The sequence below is a fragment of the Schistocerca serialis genome, chromosome 8 (assembly GCF_023864345.2).
Source record: "Schistocerca serialis cubense isolate TAMUIC-IGC-003099 chromosome 8, iqSchSeri2.2, whole genome shotgun sequence".
Lineage (NCBI taxonomy): Eukaryota > Metazoa > Arthropoda > Insecta > Orthoptera > Acrididae > Schistocerca > Schistocerca serialis.
In genome coordinates this window covers 604,782,498-604,807,675 of record NC_064645.1, presented here as the reverse complement: position 1 = coordinate 604,807,675, position 25,178 = coordinate 604,782,498, and the positions used below count along the sequence as shown (strand labels likewise).

Genomic DNA, 25,178 nt, shown 5'->3' with positions numbered 1-25,178 from the left:
CTTCTGAATGTAACCTATAGGATCTTACCTACAATAGGTTAGCACCATACACAGAAGAGATTCTGGGGGAGTATCAGTGTGGATTTCAGCCTAATAGGTCAAGAACAGACCAGATATCTGTGCAGAGGCCAATACAAGAAAAGGCATATAAGTGTACCATTGAGCTTCATAACCCCTATGTAGACTTCAAGCAGGCCTTTGATAGTCTTGATAGAGGACAAATGCTAAATGATTTGCTGCTGCTTGGTATACCATCGAAGTATGTCTCACTCATTCAAGCAACATTGGCTGGTTCCAAGGCTGCTGTGCAAGTGGATAGAGAACTAAGCAATTGGTTTAGCATTTGTGAAGAAGTCAGACAAGGCGACACACACTCTACAATGCTTTTTAATCTGACTCAAAGCAGCCATGTGGAAGCTTCAGATATCTGGTTATGAAGGCACAAAATTGATTCAGACATGCACATATGCTGATGATGTAGCAATTATTAGTAGAAGAAGGGTATCACTAGAGAGGACAATATGCAAGCTGAAAGAAGCCAGAGAAGCTAAGGGCATTTCTATGAATGAAACAAAGACTAAGTAAACGCATTTCACCGGGAAGGAAAATAGTAACTTGGATAGACTAGCAGCAGACGGTTTCAATTTTGAACACACACAAAATGTTTACTATTTGGGCTCTAATATTAACAGCACAAATTCCATGTCAACTGAAATAAAATTGCGCATCCTAAGTGGTAATGCTTCCACACATTTAAGAAATTGTTGGCCTCTAGATTATTAAATAGGCAGATGAAGCTGCAACTATATAAGATCATGATCAGGCCAGTTGTAATCAACAGATGCGAAACATGGACGCTAACAAGTTTTGATGAGCAGAAGCTCAGGATATCTGAACATAGAGTGCTGTGCAAGGTCTAAGGGGCAATTCAGGATATTAATGGTTTCTAGAGATCTAGGACAAATACTGAGCTTGGCCACCTCATAGAAGGAGCTGACATTGTAAGAACTATAAAAAGTAGAATAGCAGCCTGGATTGGACGTGTCTTCAGGATGGACACTGGAAGGACAACTAAAAAGATTTTTGAATGGAGGCCAACTGGAAGAAGACAGAGGAAGGCCACAAAAATGGTGGATAGATTATGTGGAAGAAGATATAAAATCTCTCAGAGTCTGAGGATGGCGAAGAACTATGCTGGAGAGGGCAGAATGGAGGAAACTTGTTGATGAAGTTAAAACTCACACAGGGCTGTAATGCTGTGAGAAGAAGAAGACGGATTGGACAAAAATATTGAAACACTATGAGAAATGCAAGCTTGAATTTAAATGTAGATGCTAGCTAAGCCTGCAGCCTCACGAATGGTGTCTGTGCAATATCCTCAATAAGATGCAAGTGTCAACTATGATTGGAACACTATTCTGTATAATTGTGAGTGGATTATATTGAAACTAAATGAATTCAGACGTGGGCAAATTGGTGGTGCAGTTATGGTGGTTGCCTCCATAATGAAGGCAGCCAAAGTTTTTGGTGTTTCGAGAGGCACCATATCAAAGATTTGTATCACAAAGAGGGAAAGTGGAAAATCATCATCTGCTAAGTCACAATGTGTCAAGTGGTTGTGACAGACTGTCATTGAAGAGAACACAGATGAAAAATAAGAGAATGACAGTCGCAAAAGTCTCTGCAGAGTGAAATGTTGCACTCTTAAACTCTCTCAGAACCAAACAACACAAAGGGAGCTACATAAGAAGAGAACTGCAATGCGAGTCAGAATTCCCAAACCAATCATCAGTGATGTAGGTGCCTGTAACTGGAAAATGTGGTGCTGAAACCATAAGACATGAACTATGGAACAATCTAAGAAACTCATTTGGTCAGATGAGTCTCATTGCACACCGTTTCCAATTTCTGGCCAAGTTTATGTGCCAAGAGTGAAATGTGCTGGGGATTTGATAATGATTTAGCAGCCATATTGTGGGATTCCATGGCCCCTGGGTTACTCTGCAAGGTCGCCATATTGCCAAGGATTGTGTGACCATTTTGGTAGATCAGGTCCATCCATTGGTAGAATTTTTGTTCCCCAATGGGGATGCTGTGTTTAAAGATGACAGAGCTCCTATATTCAGAGCTTGCATGGTAAAGGAGTAGTTTTGCAATTATCGTGCTGAATTGTTGCATCTCCCATGGTCAATGTAGTCACCAGATCACAATATTATTGACCCTTTCTGGTCTACTTCGGAAAGGAGGTTGCGTGATTGCTGTCCACCTCTATCATTCTTATCTGAACCTGCTACTATTTTGAATGAAAAATGTTACAAGATTCTCTTGAAAACAATACAGAATGTGTATTTATCGATAGCGAGAGGAGTGGAAGCTTTTTTGAATGCCAATACGTATATTTGCTACGGCATGTTATGCATGGTAATTTGTTGTGATTTTAGCGTTTCCATAGTTTGGTCCACCAACTGTATATATAAAGTGAGTAATGAAAAACTATATACGGGTTGGACTTAAGTTTGAAGAAAGGACAATTAATGTAAAGTCACTATGGTTTTCTTTAAGAAATCTAGTTCTTCAGAGATATATGACAATTGCTGCGTGACCAGCTCAGAGCTATTGGGGTGTATGGCACTCAGCATGCAGAGATTCTCAGAAATGAGGGCTTGATTGCTGTCACGCAACAGAGTTGGAAAATCTTTCAATGCCAGCTGAAACAACTGGAGCATCAAAATGTCTGAGTGGGGTGAAAACAAAACTCCCTAGAAATTACACAATAGATTTCTGTCCAAATATTCACAGTGAAACAAAGAGTGGGGAGGGGCAAATGGGGTATTAAAAGTGACCAACTTGAGGCCTATGTTCGCAGAAAAAGACAAATACCAATTGATGTATTTAAATACATTACATTCCATGCTTTCTAAATAATACTTGAAAATAAGGAAAGTAAAAAATTTTGTGAAATGATGTGTCTAAAAGTAAGAAACAACATGGAGTAGAGGAGCATTAGACATGCCACTAGATGATGCTCAAAATCACATGCAGCAAATGAGTTGCCAATTGAGAATTTTAAGTCCACTGTTTAACTTAGACTCTTATAATTTTAAAGAGTACAAGAGGATATTTTTGGTAGATTGTGCAGACCATGTAGCCTGCTCTTGTGTGGCCCTGACATCTCTCTCATCATGTGTACCCAATGGCGCATAAAAAGTTCCAACAGTTGTTCAGTCTCAAACATTTTTCAATAGAGAATTCCTAAATATTTGGAAAGAGACTGTGTGTGGCCAAGAAGTAATGTCTCTCTTATAAGTGATGTCAACACCATTGTTTTCGTTTACTCATTCTCCTGATAAAAAAGTGCATATAAAAAAAAAAATTAAGCCAGAACCATAAATTAGTGAGCAGTTCCCTTCAAACACGGGAAGAGTTGATTGAAGTTCATAAGCAGCTGGAAATTGCCCTGATTACTGTCAAACAATTAGCAGTTGTTGTGAATCACTGTGTTGGAAGAGCTGCTGAGAGTCGTGTACCTGTGATACCTGTACCAGAGGTACCTTAAGTACTATCCTATCCCGTGGATCCTGTCTCCTCTGCAGAAAGTACAGGATCTGTCATTACCCGTCCACCTGACTGCGAGTGGCATGTCAATGGTCGATCTAGGCGTCCTGTATAGGGTGGACAGGGGCTGGGAGCACTCAGGGTGTAGTACTGATCCCCCAGTCAACAAGTTTAAGGTGCTATCTTCCATTGAAACGGAAACTGAGCCAGTGGGACTCACTTCACCTGTTTTGGGGGAACTTGTTTTGCCCAGTCTCAGGAGGTGGCGAATGCAACAGGTAGGGGTCTATTAATAGTTGGCAGTTCAAATGTATGGCAAATGATGGTAACTCTTAGGGAAATAGCAACAAAGGACAGGAAAGGACACCAGTTGCACTCAGTGTGTCTGCCTGGGGTCCTCATTCAAAATGTTGAAGGGGCTATTCCAGCAGCCACTGAGGGAACAGGGTGCAATCAACAGGAGATTGTGGTGCACATTCAAACATATGATGCCTGTTATCTGGGCTCTGATGCCACTCTAGAGTCATTCCAGTGACTGGAAGAGAAGGTTGGGAAGAGGAACCTTGTGCATGGAGTTTCAACAAAGTTTACAATTTGTAGCTCTATCCCCAGCACAGAACATGGCCCTTTGGTTCTGAGGAGAGTGGAAGGTTCTGTGTCATGCGGATTGTATGTAAGGCAATAGTATTTAAAAGCTGAAGAGCAGAAGATTTCACGGTCTACATAATTCTCCAGACAAATATCCTATAATACTCTTCAAAATTCTAAGATTGTAAGTTAAATATTTAAATTCTCATCCACTGTACATTCTTTCAACCATCATTCAAAGGCATGTGAAATGTTTCTCTAAGCTATTTGATTTCTTCTTTAGGCAAATCCTTTTAAACACACTTGAATGTTCTCTTATTCAATTTTTTTTATCCTTCAGTTTCAACAATTAGCCTAAAAATTAGCACACTAATACTGATATTTCACAAATTAATACTGATATTTCACAAATTAATATTACATTGGTACAATGTCAATAATTTGGTTTCAGGACTCATATCTGATACAAGTTGTTACCAATGTATGAATACATTCTTGAGCAACACTGCTGTGTTTTTCCTAGAGGAATGGGAAAATGTGAAATCTGGGCTTTCAGAAATAGGTTTTACTACAATTATGCTGTTACCTTGTTTATGTTTATGATTTTGACCAGTTATTAAGTTGCGCTGTAGAAACTAATAGGAGAAAATGATGAGCACACAACAGTGTCTTCATAATTTATAAATCAAACTTATGGGGGAAAGGTTTTGCCCCTACTGTTAGGAAAACCTGTGAGTGCCCCTGACGAAAGAATAGACTGTGTGAAAAGTTATCACTGAGTGGTTTTTATGACATCGAGAAGTAAGGGTGTGTTACTTGGATGTATAATGAAACTGTTTTGGATGAAAATTAGCTGGGCAGTTTTTGATAAATTTAGCGGTAGAATAACACATAAACAACTTCCAATTGATAGAAACTGATCATCTCTCCAATGAAAATGTTTTATTTGAAAGAATTTAGAATCATGAAAAATTTAAAACAAGTGTGTTGTGTTCATCATTGAACATCACCAACGAAAGCTATTTCAGATTATGAGGCTTCAATTGTGCAGGTGCCGTCGATGAATTTCAATCTATAACCCAGAAACTAAAGTTACTAGATCAAGAGTAAGTAGTGGATTAAAACCATCTCTTACAATTTGAGGTTTTGTAATATTCTTTAAAAATAATCAGAAGCAAAATAAAACATTTATTGGACTTTAATTTCTAAGACAACTTCATTTGCAGCTGATTGTAATATGGTACACTAAGGGGGGGGGGGGGGGGGGATAGTTTAAGGACATTCTCATGAATCAAAATATGTGAGTTATAACATCTCTCAATGTCGCCTGTATTAGCTGTGACTGCTACCAGTTCATGAATAGGCTTCCAACTAGTGGGAATATACTTTTCTCTATGTTACCGTTAGAAATATTAGCTTTTTTCACCTATTCACTACAGTAAATTAGTTTAAAAACCCACTTACAGTGTAAGTTTGTAATTCTAAAACATAATCTAATGCCATGATTAATTGTAGATACAAAATAATATATTAAAGTACATATGTCAGATGTCAATATCATTTAGGGCTTGAAAATGAAGTAATTAACTGGGAATAAGTTAACAGTTAATACTATTTGATGAACATATCCTATTTACGATACTCTGCTGTCAGTATGATACTCACGGTATGACCATTTCCAGTATGCTATTCATTGCTTGCTTTCCAACCATTATAATAGCTAGCTGTATACACAATTCCATAAGACAACCACCTGGACTGCACTGCAATTAAGAGATGTTTAAACTAAAAAACAATCAAAACTACAACAAATCATAATTTGAAATGCACAAAAAAGATTGAATACAATATGTCATTCCAGTTTCATATTCTGTAGATTTGTTTAATTTTGTGTGGATGATACAAGGTTGTAATCTCAATTTCCCCGCACTAAACTCCTTATCATGCCAACATGGCTGTTGCTGGTGATGATGGATCATGAGAGCTGGGAGAGGTAGTACTTTTCACTGATGAGGTATATGTCCTTAGACACTGATTCTTAATAATCTCAGGGGCAAATGAAGCACAGTACACACTTACAGTGTGTGTCAGCCTTGCCTTGCCAAGATTATTGTGAAGCATGGAGAGCCATGGCCTGTTTGAGGTAGTTGTGCCAAACAAAGCACCATAGATCTAGAGTAAGAAACCATGACGACACATTCCCAGTCACAAGGTGACAGTAATTATTCATAGGAGATGAATGGCTGCAGGGTAGTCAACCATAAACAATGCCTTGAACATACCTGGCAACATCTAATTGTAAATGGCCTTACTACAGTGGCATGGAAGTACACAGCAGTCAGAAATTTAGTCCTTGACCACTCACGGGTCTCAGATGGTGGAAACTAAAAAGTTACACCCCCCCGTACACAATACTGTAATGTGTGTGTACAGCCTTCCACCTTTAGTATTTTCCAATAAGGGAACAACAACCTAACCACAAAAAGCCCCCAATATCACTACACCACCTTCTACTTCACTGTTTGCACCACACATGATGGCATATAACATTCTCTAGGCACTCAGCAAACCCAAAACCTTTTGTCAGATTGTCACAGGGTACAGCCTGATTGAACACTCCAAATCACTTATTTCCAGACATCCACTGTCCAGTGGCATCGTTCTTTACTCCACCTCAACTGTTGCTTAGCACTGACTACAGAAATGTGTGGCTTATGAGGAGCTGCTCAACCACTGTACACTGTTCATTTAACTTTCTACAAACAGTCATTGTATTATCTGGACTGCTGGTAGTATTTTGGAATTCACGAAGATTCCTTCCACTGATTTCATGCAAAGTTTTACAAGCACCCTCTGTGGTGCTTGACATTCCTATCTGTAAGTACATGAAGTCTGCCTGGTCTTGGATTAGCTGTGGTTGTTTCTTTGTGTTTGTGTTTCCATTTCACAAACACATCACCAACAATCAACTTGGACAACTTTAGAAGGGTTGAAATGTCCTGAATGGATTTGTTACTCAGGTGACATCCAATGACTAGTATACATTTGAAGTCACTGAGCTCTCCTGACTAACCCATTTTGGCGTTACCACTTCTCTGTTGACAACCTGACATAATACGCGTACACCCTATACCTCCTTTATTACTGGCAGATCCACCTCTCAAGACATCTGTTAGTGAATTCCACATTACACGGGGGTGTCCAGGTACTTTTGATCAAAGAGGGTAGACCTGTTTTCTCCTTTGTCCCGAATCTGAGTGACCTACCCTTCTTGATAACCTCCCCAAACTATCCCGCTTTCCTCCCTCAGAAAGTTCCATAAGCTATGGTATATTTTTGTACTTTGGTGCATGTCTGTCAGTAGTACACACAATTCTACCTCCTGAAGGTAAATTATGGCCAGCGATTCTGTCTCCTCATATCAGTAATATGCCTACAATGTACAGACAAGGAGGGAGAACAGATGTAAATGCAATGAAACAGGAGGTAATTCCTTCATACTTGGGGATGAGCAATAACAAGTAGCATACTGCAGGGCACTTGCTGTTCTGAGATTAAGGGAAATCAAGCACAGCAAGATAACAGTCACTAAGCAAAAACACTACAATGCCAGTAGTGTCACAGAAGCAGCAGCTGATGAACATTACTGAAGTTCTAAGATGGCACATTGCAATGCTTCAAGGATATGTGGGCAGCAAATGAAGGTAACAAAGGAAGAAAAAACAGGAGAGTGGTGAAGCACGAGGGTAGGGATGATCTGTGAGATGCCTTTTTATCTTGGGAGAATGTGACAATCAAATTAATGGCTTTGTTCCTAGAATGAGATTTTCACTCTGCAGTGGAGTGAGCACTATTTGAAACTTCCTGCAGATTAAAACTGTGTGCCGGACCAAGACTTGAACTTGGGACCTTTGCCTTTCGCAGACAAGTGCTCTACCGCCTCCTTTCTTCCAGGAGAGCTAGTTCTGCAAGGTTCGCAGGAGAGCTTCTGTGAAGTTTGTAAAGTAGGAGACAAGGTACTGGCAGAAGTAAAGCTGTGAGGACAGGGTATGAGTCGTGCTTGGGTAGCTCAGTTGGTAGAGCACTTGCCCGCAAAAGGCAAAGGTCCCAATTTCGAGTCTCAGTCCGGCACACAGTTTTAATCTGCCAAAAACTTTTTTAATGGCTTTGTGTTTGTGGTAACCAAATTTATGTAGGAAATAGCACAAAAGCAACAGTATTTAACAGACATTGGACCACATGGGCTGTAAAGATCGTATGAGCAGGTTAAAGTATAAATAATCACTCTGAAAAGGCGTCAACATCAATACACAGTAAGTCAAATAAAATAGGAATTTGAGTATAAAAACATACCTCCTCTTGTCTATAACCAAGAATTCTGTTGTATTTTGAGGGATAACCCACAAATTTTCCTTTGAGAAATGCTATGTAGAAAATAGATGTGTAGTAGTTAACAAACTGAAATAGATAGATCTTCAGTGTAAGGCTGTCATCAAATTCTGTCTGTGTACGAAGAAGCTCCCATTCAGTGAGGCGAACTGCTAGCCAGTCGTAGAACTGTAACAGACATTTCAGATGTTAGCAGTCAACTGGCATGCTAAAGAATAAATGTAAAACAGCAATAGCTAAAGAAATAACATTGTATCGTACCCAATTAAGAGTCATAATGCATAACAAGTTGATTGTAGCTGCTGTTGCTGGTATAAACATAGTTATGTACCCCGTGGCATCATTATTTGGATACAGTGACAGCGAGGTCAAAACTGACATACGATAAAGTACAACTCCAAAAACAGCACCAACGGCCAAAGCAATCTGTAACATAATAATGTCAATTAAGGCTGGTTAAAAATTTTTGCATTCATTTTAACCAAAATAGTGCCAAACACTATGTTGCTTATGCAGATGAGTGGTTTACTGAGTCACAATACATTAGTAAAAGCATAAAAAAAAATTGAAGATATAAAACATGTAGCAAACTCTAAGTCAGTTCAATGAATGGTCAACAATAAATCACCTCATAATGAACATTTTTGTTATCATGGGAGATTTTATCACTAGGCATACAAGTGAGCCATAAATGTGTTACTAAGTTCTGATTGGGAAGAACGAATTCAAGCGGTGATTAAGAGGTGAGAAATTATTAGAACTTTGTAAACAACATGAGGTGGTTATAACAAAACTGTTACGAAGCTCCAAAGAGAAGATACTATGCTTTGAAGACCCCTGGCTATACTGGCAGTAATATGACTAATTATGTAACAGTAAAGCAGAAGTACAGGTATCAAATGAAATCTATGCCTTTATTAAAATTGCTTGTTAGCTGACACTTCATCTATAGGAGCTGGTTTCCTCTAATCAGAGTGCACTCTGTCACACTGATCTGTTTGCCATTGCCAAACTGCCACAACAAATGGTCAGTTCACATCTGATTCCTTATCCGGCTTTTTTTTGTAATGTGTTTCAATCCCAAATCCTGCGTCTGCCTCTTATTTTCCCTTTTGTAAGACATGATAATCTCTCTCTCTCTCTCTCTCTCTCTCTCTCTCACACACACACACACACACACACACACACACACACACACAATGGGGACTAAATCAACATAGTTTATACACAGCATTAGCTTAACAGTACTGGAGCCTTTCACACAAGAAATGATTCGGCATCACATATTGAGTCATCATCATCATCACCACCACCACAGGGGTCAGCCTACAGTAGGCGAGCTTCAAATGACATCACATAATGTTGAGCATTTCAAAGGCAACAAATAATCATTGCAACTTGGTGCTGTAGAGGAGTAAATATCAACTGCAATGTGAATAATGATGTAGAATAGAGGTTAAGATACAGCTCTAACCTGCAGTATATATATAATTTTTAAATCTTTATCAAAATGACTGATTTTTTTATTCAATTAATTGGTTTAAATGTAATTTTTTTCTTAATTATCCTCGTCATGTCAATTTCATCGTTATCTTGACTTTTCTAGTTTCCTCTTTTTTTTCTTCCTTTCTTTTCATTTGGAGTCTGTTGTGTCATCTATACCTTATAACTGAGTGCCAACCAGGACTGTTCATCGGTTGGTATCACATCAGCTCATGTAGCCAGTGTGAGGACAGTTTCAGGTAACTAATGAAGGTGAGAAATTACAGTTCACTTTCGGTGTTGAAACAGAAATATTTCTGCCTTGAGTTTGGCCGACTGAGGTCAGCTGTAATTGCCATGAACAAAGTGAGCATGATTAAGTCAGGGCTATTACAAATGATTGAAGTGATTTCATAAATTCACTGTAGCTCCATTCATTGACATATGGTCACGACACACTACAGATACGTAGAAAAACTCATAAAGTTTTGTTCGGCTGAAGCCGCACTTCAGGTTTCTGCCACCAGAGCGCTCGAGAGCGCAGTGAGACAAAATGGTGACAGGAGCCGAGAAAGCGTATGTCGTGCTTGAAATGCACTCACATCAGTCAGTCATAACAGTGCAACGACAGTTCAGGACAAGTTCAACAAAGATCCACCAACTGCTAACTCCATTCGGCGATGGTATGCACAGTTGAAAGCATCTGGATGCCTCTGTAAGGGGAAATCAACGGGTCGGCCTGCAGTGAGCGAAGAAACGGTTGAACGCGTGCGGGCAAGTTTCACGCGTAGCCCGCGGAAGTCGGCGAATAAAGCAAGCAGGGAGCTAAACGTACCACAGCCGACGGTTTGGAAAATCTTACGGAAAAGGCTAAAGCAGAAGCCTTACCGTTCACAATTGCTACAAGCCCTGACACCTGATGACAAAGTCAAACGCTTTGAATTTTCGGTGCGGTTGCAACAGCTCATGGAAGAGGATGCGTTCAGTGCGAAACTTGTTTTCAGTGATGAAGCAACATTTTTTCTTAATGGTGAAGTCAACAGACACAATGTGCAAATCTGGGCGGTAGAGAATGCTCTCACATTCGTGCAGCAAATTCTCAATTCACCAAAAGTTAACGTGTTTTATGCAATCTCACGGTTTAAAGTTTACGGCCCCTTTTTCTTCTGTGAAAAAAAAGTTACAGGACACATGTATCTGGACATGCTGGAAAATTGGCTCATGCCACAACTGGAGACCGACAGCACCGACTTCATCTTTCAACAGGATGGTGCTCCACCGCACTTCCATCATGATTTTTGGCATTTCTTAAACAGGAGATTGGAAAACCGATGGATCGGTCATGGTGGAGATCACGATCAGTAATTCATGTCATGGCCTCCACGCTCTCCCGACTTAACCCCATGCGATTTCTTTCTGTGGGGTTATGTGAAAGATTCAGTGTTTAAACCTCCTCTACCAAGAAACATGCCAGAACTGCGAGCTCACATCAACAATGCATTCGAACTCATTGATGGGGACATGCTGCGCCGAGTGTGGGAGGAACTTGATTATCGGCTTGATGTCTGCCGAATCACTAAAGGGGCACATATCGAACGTTTGTGAATGCCTAAAAAAACTTTTTCAGTATTTGTATGTGTGTGCAAAGCATTGTGAAAATATCTCAATTAATAAAGTTATTGTAGAGCTGTGAAATCGCTTCAATCATTTGTAATAACCCTGTACTTCTGCTACAAACTGTTGACTGCCATTTTCCTAGATACATGGCATATCACTAGGTTGTGGTTAGATTAGGACATGGATGTAATTGAAAGCTATAAAATGTGTTGTCTGCTGCCATTCAATCAGTGGTCACTTAAAATCAGCTGCAGACAGAGCATCTCATATTCCCAACATAAGTGATGACAGCCACTTACAATATTACTCAGCATTACATGCAACAGCACTTCAGCACTTGTGAAGTAACCTGCCACGTTTGCATGATACCTATAACTGAGCAGCACCTGATGTGGCAATTCTATAGCAGCAAGTGACAGATGTCAACTACCAAGTAATTTTAATTGGACTGTACTCACAGTTACACTGGTGCTAATACAGATAAGGCCCATACACTTATTGCAGCAAACTGCAATACCAGATTTAAGAAGCATCAGCTGAAGTAACAAAAAAATTGGGCAATATACAAACTGTAGAAGGCAGATGCTGTGCAGGAATTCCAGCACGTAACACTGGAATCAGACAGGAAAGAAAGCAGTTGGGATGTTAAGAATTAAATATAACAAGTGCAGCCACAGACAGATTAGGAATAAGGAAATTAGAACATAGGAAGCCTTAGACAACCCCAGAAACATCAGAACTCACTGACAAAAGAAACAGACTAAAAGAAACAATCTCTCTTGGTTGATTCATACACTTAACTTACAAACCAGTCTCTCTCTCTCTCTCTCTCTCTCTCTCTCTCTCTCTCTCTCTCTCTCTCTCTATCTCCCCCCCACACCAACCATTCCCCCTATTCCCCACACTCCTACCTTCTACATGCTTCCTAAAGTCCATAAGCCCTACCACTCAGCAATACCCTATTGTGGCCAGTTGCTGTCTCCTCACTGAGATAATCTCTGCTCTCACAGAACAACATCTTTAGCCTGCTACCCACAACTTACCCTCTTATCTGAAAGATATCAACCCTTTCCTCCATGATTCTCCACAGTTTCTGTTCTTTACCCCATGGTGCCCTGCTCATCACATTGATCCTTTACACTAACATCCCTAATGCCCATGGTCTTGCAGCTATTGAACACTACCTTTCTCAAAACCCGGTGGTTACCAAATCTAAAACCTCCTTTCTGGTCAACACGAACAACTATATCCTCACCCACAATTACTTTTCCTTTGAAGGCATCACCTACAAACAAATCTGGGATACAGCTATCAACAAACCACCTTCCTCAATGCTGACCTCTACTCCATCCATTGACTACATCATCAGTACCTTGGTCCATATCAGACCTAACAACCACCAGCAATACCTTCACTATGACAGCTACCACCCATTCCATGCCAAGAAGACCCTCCCTTACAGCCTCAGCAGCTGTGGCTGGCACATATGTAGTGACGAACAGTCCCTCTTGAAATATACCAAGAGTCTAACTGAAGCCTTCAGCCTCCACAGATCATAATTACCTTCCCAACCTTGTACAAAACATGTCTCCCATGTCTTATCGCTCCAGTCAAAGTCCCACCATCACGCCACAGAGGAGCATTTCCCCCCATGACTCAGTGTCATCCACGACTGAAGAAACTGAACCACATTCTCTGTGACTGTTTCGACTAGCTCTCGTCTTTCTCTTGAACGAGGAATGTCCTACTCATTATCCTTCCACACCCCTCCCACAGTGATATTCCGCCACCCACCAAACCTACAAAATATCCTCATCCATCCCTACACAGCTCCTGCTCCCAACGACTTGCCTGAAGGCCCATTTCCCTGTAATAGATCTAGATGCAAGACCTGTCCCATATATCCTCCCACCACCACCTATTCCAGTCCGGTCACAAGCATCACCTATCCCATCAAAGGCAGGGCTATCTGTGAAACCAGTCAAGTGATATACAAGCTAAGCTGCAACCACCCTGCTGCATTCTATGTTGACGTGACAAACAACAAGCTGTCTGTTCGTATGAATGGCCACCAACAAACTGTGGCCAGAAAACAACTGGACCACCCAGTTTCTGAGCACACTGCCCAAAACAATGCTCTTCATTTTAATGACTGCTTCACAGCCAGTGTCATCTGGATCCTTCCTACCAATGCCAACTTTTCTGAAGTTTGCAGCTGGGAACTCTCCCTGCAATATATCTTACATTCCTATAAACCCTCCTGACTTCAACCTTCCTTAGTCATTGTGATTCACCCACCTATTGTCTTCCCTGTTCTGATTCCAGCACTACACAGCCTTCTAGTCCACCAGTGCACCCACAGTATTTTTACTTCTCTATTTTACCAATCCTCCCTCCCTCCCCCCCCCCCCTCCACCTCCCACCATCTAACCTGCCAACTGCACCTAGCTGCCCTAATGTCTCTCCTCAACCTTGAACCTGTGTATGCTCCCACAAGCAGCACTTTACTGTCCCCCACCCCTACCCTGCTATCCCTCCCCCTCCCCACCCCAGCCTCCTCCTCAACCCCACCACCAAGATTGCTTCTCCAACCATGCACAGCTGCAAGCGGTTTGTCCTCGGCAGCCAGACGCAGTGGTTATGTGTGTGCGTATGTCATCTAATTCATAACAAGGCCTTTTAGCTGAAAGCTTACTTGTTTAACAGTCTTTTTCTTGTGCCTGTTGGTCATTTAACGCTTAGGCATGCTGGACATTGGTAAGCCTGAGGTGATTTCGCCCAATGTGAACAGCCTACAAAGACCAGAAGAAGCAGTACTCTCGAGAGTGAATTACAAATTTTTTAACAAAAATGCAAGACTTAGTGCCTGCTGAAGGATAGTCAGTACTGTGACTTGCCTTGAGACTGTCTCCATTCTGGCCTCACAATCCAGTGCTCTGGTTTGAGCAGGTAGAAGCAAGCTTCCATTACATGGGTATAACTACTACACTAGTTCAAACAAATTTGCTCTGGTGATGAGTCAGTTCTATCACCATTATGCAGCTGAAGTCTAAGACAAAATTACTGCTCCTCTTGCACGAGGTTCTTATCACAAATTCATAACAGAACTGATTTGGACAGTTTCTGCCTCGAAAGAAGAGTGCAGGCATCAAGTTCTAATACAGGAAGATATAAAAGACTGAAAGCTGTTACAATACCTGAGACACTTATGTACCAAGATCAATGTGAAAAAACATACCTGAGACACTTTACATGTGCTGTGGAGTATTTCTACATTTCTACATTTCTACATCCACATCTACATCTACCGTCTTCTGGTCCAGACTAATGCTATTATAGCATCTCAGACAGAAATGCCATTATATGTCATCGCAGATCTGGATGACACTTCAAGATTTAATAATGCCACATCAGTCAATGCAGTAGCGATGCCATGCAACAGTGTGTCGGCAGTTATGTGCAGAGATTTTGACTGCCCAACAGCTGAACAGATAAGTGAACTGCTGTTTTGTTACAACTTGTGGACATTGGCTCAGATTTGTGCATTTATCCATGGAAATTAACCTAAAATACTCGGCTGCCAACTTCGTTCTATCTTTCTGCACAATTAGTTAATTTATAACGACTTGAGGTACACGATATACTGAGCTAGACTTGGGACTGTGACATATTTTTGCCTGGGATTTCACAGTTACCAACATCACAGATCTCATAATCTGAGCTGACTTCCTGGTGTGTTATCGTCTACTACAGGATGTATGAATGTACTAGCTGTTAGCAAGTGGCAGAAAGCTTTGGTGACAACTGATTAGTCACAGAACATTGAAATGAAAAGTCAAATCAGCTGTCACCAGAGCTTTCAGCCACTCGTTAACAGCTAGTACATTCATAATCAACACCATACAATTCAAACCCCCTCCCTCCAAAACACTCTCTCTCTCTCTCTCTCCCTCTCTCTCTCTCTCTCTCAAACACACACGATACAAACATCATGAACAGAAGTTGGTTTTGAACATAAACTTCGTTAGGTTGGCAACAAGTAGGTAAACACACCAAAGAGGAGGAAACACATAATGCAGTTGCAATATTTATGTTGTTAAAAGCACAGTGACCAAATGAATAGTTATATCGAGTAACAAAAGAACAATAGTACACCACAGAAAAGAAAGAGAAACATGGTGAACAGTGTTAAAAAGGTCTGAACTCAAAACTTTGCTTATATGTCAGTAATAAAGCGGTAGTGCGACCTCAAGAACAGATGAGAGGAAATGCAGATCACAGAAAAATTGTAAGTAATTACTTTATATCTAAAAAGAAAGATGATGAAACTTACCAAACAAAAGCGCTGGCAGGTCGATAGACACACAAACAAACACAAACATACACACAAAATTCTAGCTTTCGCAACCAATGGTTGCCTCGTCAGGAAAGAGGGAAGGAGAAGGAAAGACAAAAGGATATGGGTTTTAAGGGAGAGGGTAAGGAGTCATTCCAATCCCGGGAGCGGAAAGACTTACCTTAGGGGGAAAAAAGGACAGGTATACACTCGCACACACACACATATCCATCCACACATACACAGACACAAGCAGACATTGTCTGCTTGTGTCTGTGTATGTGTGGATGGATATGTGTGTGTGTGCGAGTGTATACCTGTCCTTTTTTCCCCCTAAGGTAAGTCTTTCCGCTCCCGGGATTGGAATGACTCCTTACCCTCTCCCTTAAAACCCATATCCTTTTGTCTTTCCTTCTCCTTCCCTCTTTCCTGACGAGGCAACCATTGGTTGCGAAAGCTAGAATTTTGTGTGTATGTTTGTGTTTGTTTGTGTGTCTATCGACCTGCCAGCGCTTTTGTTTGGTAAGTTTCATCATCTTTCTTTTTAGATATATTTTTCCCACGTGGAATGTTTCCCTCTATTATATTCATATCATTAATAATAAGTAATTACTTTTTTACATATTAAATCATTACATGAACTGTTTTATAATCTAAAAATAACACAACTGTATCATTATAGATTCCACTGATGATGCCTTAGAACAAGGAAAAAAGTGAAACACGCCTGGGAAAAATAAATTAGGTGGCAGCAGGAAAAGGCAGTTTTATTTACAAAATAAGTATAGCACCAACAACATTTGGCAGAAGTTATCAAACACTTTAGAACAATATGGCTTGATGTTATATACTGCCAAGCGTGTTTTTGGTAAACCACAGATTATCATCTTAGGCAAGACGGGTCACGGCGTGCCAAACTTCACGCGTGCAGTATGCGCGGGCTGCAGGTGGGCCAAGGCCGGGACTGTCACTTGGCTTTGCTCGGTCCTCCTCAGAGGTGCCCGGAACAGCATGACATTTCATATAGCATTGCAGTGTGGCATTTTTCAGTTCGGCAGAACTGTGGCATCGCGCTGTTTACCCTTCACTATTTGTTTGTGGAATGTTCGTTCACAGCTCGAGTGGCTGTTTGCACAAAAAAAGGCAGTCTAGTGATCTACTGCCACAATCCTTTAAAATGAATGGGAACGACGTAAGAGGGATGACAATTCTCAGCTGACGTAAGTGGCGGGTAATGCTTATTTATTATGAAATGACATTACAGTGCAAAGCAGAGAGAATTTAAATATTTAGATGACAATGAAAGAGCAAAAAATTACAATGATCGACAGATGGGATTCATTGTTCTGTACATCAAAAAACAATTGTGCTAAATTTGCAGATATAGGGCACGTGAAGATATTGGTGGTACAAATAGTAATATTCCTGAAGTTGCACCCATTATTCCATTGTCAGTTGCAAAAATTTTCAATGGAAATGAATAAAGGGTATGGAGACTTCATATATTACTGCAATGTATGTTGGTGAAGTCTAGGGTCATGCCTGAAATGATTTTTCGATTTAAGGGGAGGTTTACTATCTTTGGCCTGAAAAAAGCATGTTCTTTGAGAATTTTTTTCTCAGTATGTGTTATAGATATCAATGTCAAATTTGGTCAAGATGTTTATAGATATTTCCTCTACAAACTGGAATTTTTTCGACGACAAATGTCGAAGAGCAACAGCAGAAGTGCCGTCGGAACGAAACAAAATTTTGATGTAGACCTCCATGCGTGGTATGCCACAGGTCAGCCGGCTCGTCTGAAATCAAAATCGAGTTGACGTTAGTGAAGTATACAAGATTCTTTAGGAGTTGTATCTCACTTAAGTTATTTGGACCATACAAAACAAAATGGCAGCCATTGGAAAAAAACAGGGTTTTTTCATCGATTTTTCGACTTCGTCGGCCAAGTAAAAATATTTATAGTTGATGGATCAGAATAAAACTGGTACAACTCCTAGACAATTTAGTTACCTTCGTTGGAAACAAAAGAATCATGCCAATCTGTTCAGTAGATTTGAAGTTACCATACCACACATTACAAAAGCATCATTTCGAGAAAAACGCTTTTGAAGTTTTGACTGCATAAAAATGCAATATTATGCAATGTATGTTCAATCTGCTATTCCGGGTCCAGAAACTAGTCTTTTCTCTTCCCCACAGAGGGCATTCTGCTCGATCTGGGCCATCTTGCTCTGCTCCAGAGTCGCTCGTACGGCCGGTGACAAGCGGTTTTCGGCCGCTTGAATTCGGTGGTCGTCCGAATGCTTGGAGAACTGCGTCGAATAGAGTCCCAGGGTGACATCCATCATTGTCATTGGTCTTCAGAATTGCTGAATACCCTTCGTTCAAGCTGCTCACTGCCAGGAAAGTCACAATTTCCACATTCTTCGCACCAGAATGCAAATGCTTGGGTGCTAACTTCCAAACACAAGCGTTCAAACTTTCATTTGAATTTTGTGTCTTTCCTCCCAAGCACCAGTACAATAACTTGTCCTCCGAAAGAAAAAAACTAGTGCGTGAAAAACGCCGATTTCAGGCAGATGCATTTTTTTTGTTCAACTGCGAATAACAAACATTTCCATTCCGTATGCAGAAAAACCATTTCAGGGGTGGATTCCAAACACTTTTATGGATCCAAAGATGCAATTTAAAAAAAAAATCGATTTTTTGAACTTGAAGATAGTAAACCTCCCCTTAAAACTTGCTAATGTTCAGCTTATAAAGAAAAAAGGAGTTCTGGAATGAACATTAGAAAATCTGGAACAGATTGCAGACTTCATATTTTAAGTGGGCTTCACTGCACACTGCCCACAATAAAACATTGCAAGGTAACTTCTTTCTGGTTTGATGGGGAGAAATTTAAGAAGAAAATCGTGTTGTAGAAGGGACACATTCTGACAAAGACTGTCCAGTTCCCTAAGCTCACTGATGTTAAAGGAAGTGTGAGCTTTGAAGAATTCATTGCAGCCTTGCAAGAATTAGGATAATTTTATAAAGGTTTTGAGGACACTGTCTGTGTTCACCTCTTTTCAAGCTGTTTTAGAAACTGTTTGCCATTTCAATTGAAAGCGCCCATATGCATATGCAGACATAACTGATTTACCTGCAAGGTAATTCCAATTTCAATGACACAGATTTTCACATTAAAACTGTCCAGAATGTCTATATTGCTTTCTTGAGGCAGATTTTCCAAGTCCCCATAATGAGTTTGCAGAAGTGCTACAGTATTTTGATCAACTATTTGTGTGAAAGATCTTTTTCTGATTATGAAACTAAACAAGTCACGATTACATGGCAATGTGAGTGCGAAACCCTGTGAAATTGTCTGTGTGTGTCCATATGCCAACAGTTTGTACCAGATAAAAATTATGTTATGTATTCAGCAAAAATAATTAATTAATACTGAAAACTTGTTTTGTCTATGATCTATGTTGTTGAGAAATGTGAAATAAAAAACCAACTTGCATGCAGTGTGACTGCAATGCCATTTAAATGTGGCACATTCATTGTTTTCTCCCCTTCCCCCACTTTGGCACTCATGGCTGGGTGTGGCCAGTGAACAAAAATCTTGGTCGCCCCTGTTCTTAGGCAATCTAATTTCATTAGCAAGGTGACTACAACTGCCTTAGAAAATAGAAACCATTATGAAGATCCCATGTCTTACTCATTGGCCAAAAGCTATGCCAGTCTACAACATATTAACCAAAATCTTAGCCTTTGCCCTTGGGTCAAATTGGATTTTGCACTTTGGTTGTCTGTCTGCTGCAAATTACCATGGACTGCAACTGGCAAATCGAATCAGAGTTGATTACTCAACCTAGAAAATTCTACTGCACTCTCCATCATTCAACAGCCAGCTACCACTCAGTGAGCAATGGCAAGGTTTAACATATTATTTTTATAGGTTAGTTAATTAAAAATATTATTTATTTATTTATTATTATAAATAAATATTCTTTTGTGCGCTTTTATTTTAATTATTGGTTTAGCTTACTTCCTTATTTCCTTTTGTGTTTACTCTTCTGAAAACCTGGAAAATATAAATATTTCATTTTAAATAAAACAGGAGAGCAAGAGATGCATTCTGCAGTGGTGATCTCATGTAAATTCCCGGTCATTATCTGCTTCACTTTAAATCTCTAAAACGTTTACTCACTACACAGATCATTTGGCGTAACTGTGTGCACTGTTATTTGATGAGTCTGGATGATAGATACAACAATTTAGCAAGATGAAGTTTATTAATTCGGAGATAATCTCTCAACAAATTCTGAGCGTGGAAAATGCAGGTTCGCACAATCATTACAAATTTCACCTCTGAGTGATCTATGGCTCTTAATATTTGTACTGTGATAATTAATTAATTTCAGTATGTAGATATACACACCATGAATACTTTGTTAGTAATTGGATTTTATTTTGTGCAAAAAACTATTTGAACATTTACTATATACCGTAATGGCATCTCTCAACAATGCAATCTCTCCCCTCCTCTCACACATCTGATCTTTCCATTTTCTTCACAAAGAGTCCATAAAACAAAATCTTTGGTTCAGTAAGACATATAGATGCATTCATAGCATGGAACATCCAATTCTCACAGTCAGAATATGCCGTTCACCACAATATCAATTCGTCGCACCCAAATTAGAGTTTTGCATACACTCGTACACCATAACGGTTGAAGACAGGCACAGTTCTTTAAATGATGTTTAGTGGCACTAGATAGACAACTGCATTACTCATGGTTTTCCTTGGTCTTTGCACCACATCAAACTGGACTTGGATTCATTTCCAGTGGAGCTTGTGTAAGGCAAAGCACTTAGACTTCCTGGCAAGTTCATAGACCCAAGTTCCAAACAATAAGACTTCATGTGACACCTGGGAGAACACATCAGATGTATTCACCATCAATTTGCAGATGTACAATAAAAGTATCTTTTATTACTAATATTAATAAACAGAATGAAATTAATGCAAAAAACCTTCTGCACCACACAGTAATAATTCATACTTCTACATGACTATGCTAACACTATGAAGATGTAATGATGATTGTGAAACATGTTAATTTCAAACTATTATTTACAACTTTCTAATATGCACAATCACAGAATGAGATTAAAAGAAAACTTACATGTAATCCCAGATAACATAAGTTTGTGTTAGAAAGATATATGCTTTATGGGAATGAGCCTTTGAGGAAGTTCTCACTGGAGTGCCCCCTCCAGGAGCAGGGGGCACTCCACCAGGGTAAGAGCTACTGTGTGTAAGGCTCCACAAACCACACATAGGGACTGCTCTTTACATAAGATAAAACGATAAAACTATGGGTTAATCCAGTATGATCATTATGGAGGCAACACAGAACAGTGTCTTTCTTTGGGAGGAATGGAAAGAGATTAATCATGCAGCCATAGTCTCTTTGATAGTGCAGAGTACATTAAAGGTGGCAGTAGCCCTCCAAACATTCCATCTCCGAGTGAGTAGCAGTGTTATTTGCACTTGTAAATCTGCACTTGGTATTGTAAAAGTGATATTGGTTGAGGAATCACTTCTCTAGATGAACAGTCAGCCAGTTCATCTTCCTGGATACTCACATGAGTTGGAACACAGAGAAAGACAAATGAGCAGGTAGTACAACAAAGGTCAAAGAGAAAATTGTGAATAGCAGTTATCACAGGGTGATAAAAGCAACATTGATCAATAGTCTGGAGACTGTTCATTTAGTCACTAAAAATTAAAACATAGTCAAGGAATTAGATGTAGGGCTCAATGTCTAACAGCCCTGCCATAAAAACGCTGTATGTTGCCAGCAGCAAGTGATATTCCTGACTGATGGGAGATATTAAACCATATCCTATCCATAATTTTAGAGCTGTCAGTGTAAATGATGGTAGCACCCTGATACTCCTGAAGAAGTGAGAGGAACAGACACCTAATGGTCATGGGAGCAACTGAAACTTAAAATACACAGCTTGGGGGAAAAATAATTAGTACACTCTTTTAGAGGTTTCCAATTCACTCAAAATTTATTGTTGCAACAGTGCACATGGAGTATGTGAAATGATTACATTTACAGATCAACAGCACAAGTGATTCTGAGACACCAGGTAACGACCCATGCTGAAACTCCCATATTAGTACATGGTGTAGCATCCACAGGGAGCAATGCAGATGCCGACTCTGACATCCACCTGATCACACAAATGGCGAATACTGTCCTGGGATACATTATGCCATGCCTGCTCGAACTGTTTACATAGATCTGTTAGAGATGTTGGTTGACAAATTGCACAAGTCACTCATCATCCCATCATATCCCACACATGTTCAACTGGAGTCAAGTCTGGTGGAGATCATGCTGTTCAGGGATGTTGCTGCACATCTTGCAGGGCATGCTGAGTTCATGGGCAGTGTTTGGGTGCTGAAACAACACATCACCATCCTGTTGCAAGAGCGTCACAAGAATGGACCTAACAACATTCTGCACATACGGGGCTATTACAAATGATTGAAGCGATTTCACAGCTCTACAATAACTTTATTATTTGAGATATTTTCACAATGCTTTGCACACACATACAAAAACTCAAAAAGTTTTTTTAGGCATTCACAAATGTTCGATATGTACCCCTTTAGTGATTCGGCAGACATCAAGCCGATAATCAAGTTCCTCCCACACTCGGCGCAGCATGTCCCCATCAATGAGTTCGAAAGCATCGTTGATGCGAGCTCGCAGTTCTGGCATGTTTCTTGGTAGAGGAGGTTTAAACACTGAATCTTTCACATAACCCCTCAGAAAGAAATCGCATGGGGTTAAGTCGGGAGAGCGTGGAGGCCATGACATGAATTGCTGATCATGATCTCCACCACGACCGATCCATCGGTTTCCCAATCTCCTGTTTAAGAAATGCCGAAAATCATGAGGGAAGTGCGGTGGAACACCATCCTGTTGAAAGATGAAGTCGGCGCTGTCGGTCTCCAGTTGTGGCATGAGCCAATTTTCCAGCATGTCCAGATACACGTGTCCTGTAACGTTTTTTTCGCAGAAGAAAAAGGGGCCGTAAACTTTAAACCGTGAGATTGCACAAAACACGTTAACTTTTGGTGAATTTCGAATTTGCTGCACGAATGCGTGAGGATTCTCTACCGCCCAGATTCGCACATTGTGTCTGTTCACTTCACCATTAAGAAAAAATGTTGCTTCATCACTGAAAACAAGTTTCACACTGAACGCATCCTCTTCCATGAGCTATTGCAACCGCACCGAAAATTCAAAGCGTTTGACTTTGTCATCGGGTGTCAGGGCTTGTAGCAACTGTGAACGGTAAGGCTTCTGCTTTAGCCTTTTCCGTAAGATTTTCCAAACCATCGGCTGTGGTACATTTAGCTCCCTGCTTGGTTTATTCGTCGACTTCTGCGGGCTACGCGTGAAATTTGCCCGCACGCGTTCAACTGTTTCTTCGCTCACTGCAGGCCGACCCATTGATTTCCCCTTACAGAGGCATCCAGAAGCTTTAAACTGCGCATACCATCGCTGAATGGAGTTAGCAGTTGGTGGATCTTTGTTGAACTTCATCCTGAAGTGTCGTTGCACTGTTATGACTGACTGAAGTGAGTGCATTTCAAGCACGACGTACGCTTTCTCGGCTCCTGTCACCATTTTGTCTCACTGCGCTCTCGAGTGCTCTGGCGGCAGAAACCTGAAGTGCAGCTTCAGCCGAACAAAACTTTATGAGTTTTTCTATGTATCTGTAGTGTGTCGTGACCATATGTCAATGAATGGAGCTACAGTGAATTTATGAAATCGCTTCAATCATTTGTAATGGCCCTGTACTTAGTGCTGGTTAGCGTCCTCTCCAGAAACACATAAGGTGAATGAAAGTAGTAAGTTATCACACCCTAGATCATACGGCCCAGGGTGGGGCCAGCGTGTCTTGGATGAATGTATTTTACGAGACAGCAGGTTTATGTTGTATATGCCCACAATCATAACTTGCATGCAGGCAAAATCTACTTTCATCGGCACTGCCGTGGTGCACCATTCCATCTTCAAAGTGATCTTCTGGCAGCACCAGCTGAGCCACGCACTTTGATGCTGTGATATGAGAGTGAGATGGGCTAGAGGTGTGTGTGTCTCTAGTCCCAGTGCTTATAACTGGTTTACTGCAATTTGTGTTGACACATCTAGGCTCACAAGCCTCTTATCTGTGTTGTGGTAGCTGTATGATCTGCCACTGCTGCCCTTACAATATGATCATCCTGGCAAGTATCCGTGCTACGTGGACATCTAGAGCCTTGGCTGCAGGTGTGAGAACGATCATGTGGCCACTGCTACCATCTCTGGACATTTAGTGCAGCACTTCCAACTTGGGTGGCAATTCTCCAAAAGGACGATCCCGCCACTCATAAGGCCACAATTTGCCCCCTTTCAAACTCACTCAGCTGGCTGTAGGAATCACGAGTGAATCTCCTTGGCATAGCTACTTGCTTGCTTCGCACATCTGCACCACACTGGGCCTTCTGGCTGTCAGCATTCCCTACTAAAGGGTAGAGACAGATGGCGCTCTGGTAGCTAGGCCACTACACTATCTGTTGGCGGACAAGCAATAGCAGTACTGCTATTATCACATGGTTGGCACATTCTATCAGTGGGTGGAAATCAGCTTTGTCTTTCCAGATGCACCTACTTCTTTTTCCAACATTCTTAATTCATGATATGGGTACTAATCAAGAAGGAGGGCACAAGAATACACAGGGAGCACATTTCAATGGGGCCAGGCACTGGTACAGGTCTTGAGGCATATTCCAGCTGGTAAACCCCACCGGAACCGGAGGACAAGTGTCAGAGAGTTGACACCCATTATTGTATGATGGTTATATAAATGAGCAAGAGTTAGTATTGTCAGAACTGAAGAGGTCAAATCCTCATTTTGGCAAAGAGACTAACTATGCGCCTAATCCGAAAGGCACCAGTGGCCATTCTTAGTCTGTCATGATATACTGGGTACAGTAAATGCAAGTAGAGAAGTGTGATCTGCACCTCAAGAATAGTGGGTGAGGAAACAGAGAGCGTTAATGTTTCACGCACGCGTAGTCTTTACTTGGTAAATATGTGACAGCCACGTCAGCTTTTTCTGAAAGAGGAGTCCCAAACATTGAGATT

At 40.7% G+C, this 25,178-nt stretch overlaps 1 protein-coding gene across 4 annotated transcripts in view; it reads right to left on the bottom strand.

Annotated features, from left to right (window-relative positions):
• The window catches only part of LOC126416212 (anoctamin-1-like), a 253,460-nt gene that overhangs the window by 11,415 nt on the left and 216,867 nt on the right, over nt 1–25,178 (bottom strand). For all 4 annotated transcript variants that reach the window (XM_050083803.1, XM_050083804.1, XM_050083805.1 and 1 more), the window contains 3 exons: nt 8,794–8,958; nt 8,497–8,700; nt 5,809–5,906 (listed from right to left, as the gene is read on the bottom strand). In XM_050083803.1, coding sequence (XP_049939760.1) covers nt 5,809–5,906; nt 8,497–8,700; nt 8,794–8,958 — 467 coding nt within the window. The remainder of the gene's footprint in view (nt 1–5,808; nt 5,907–8,496; nt 8,701–8,793; nt 8,959–25,178) is intronic.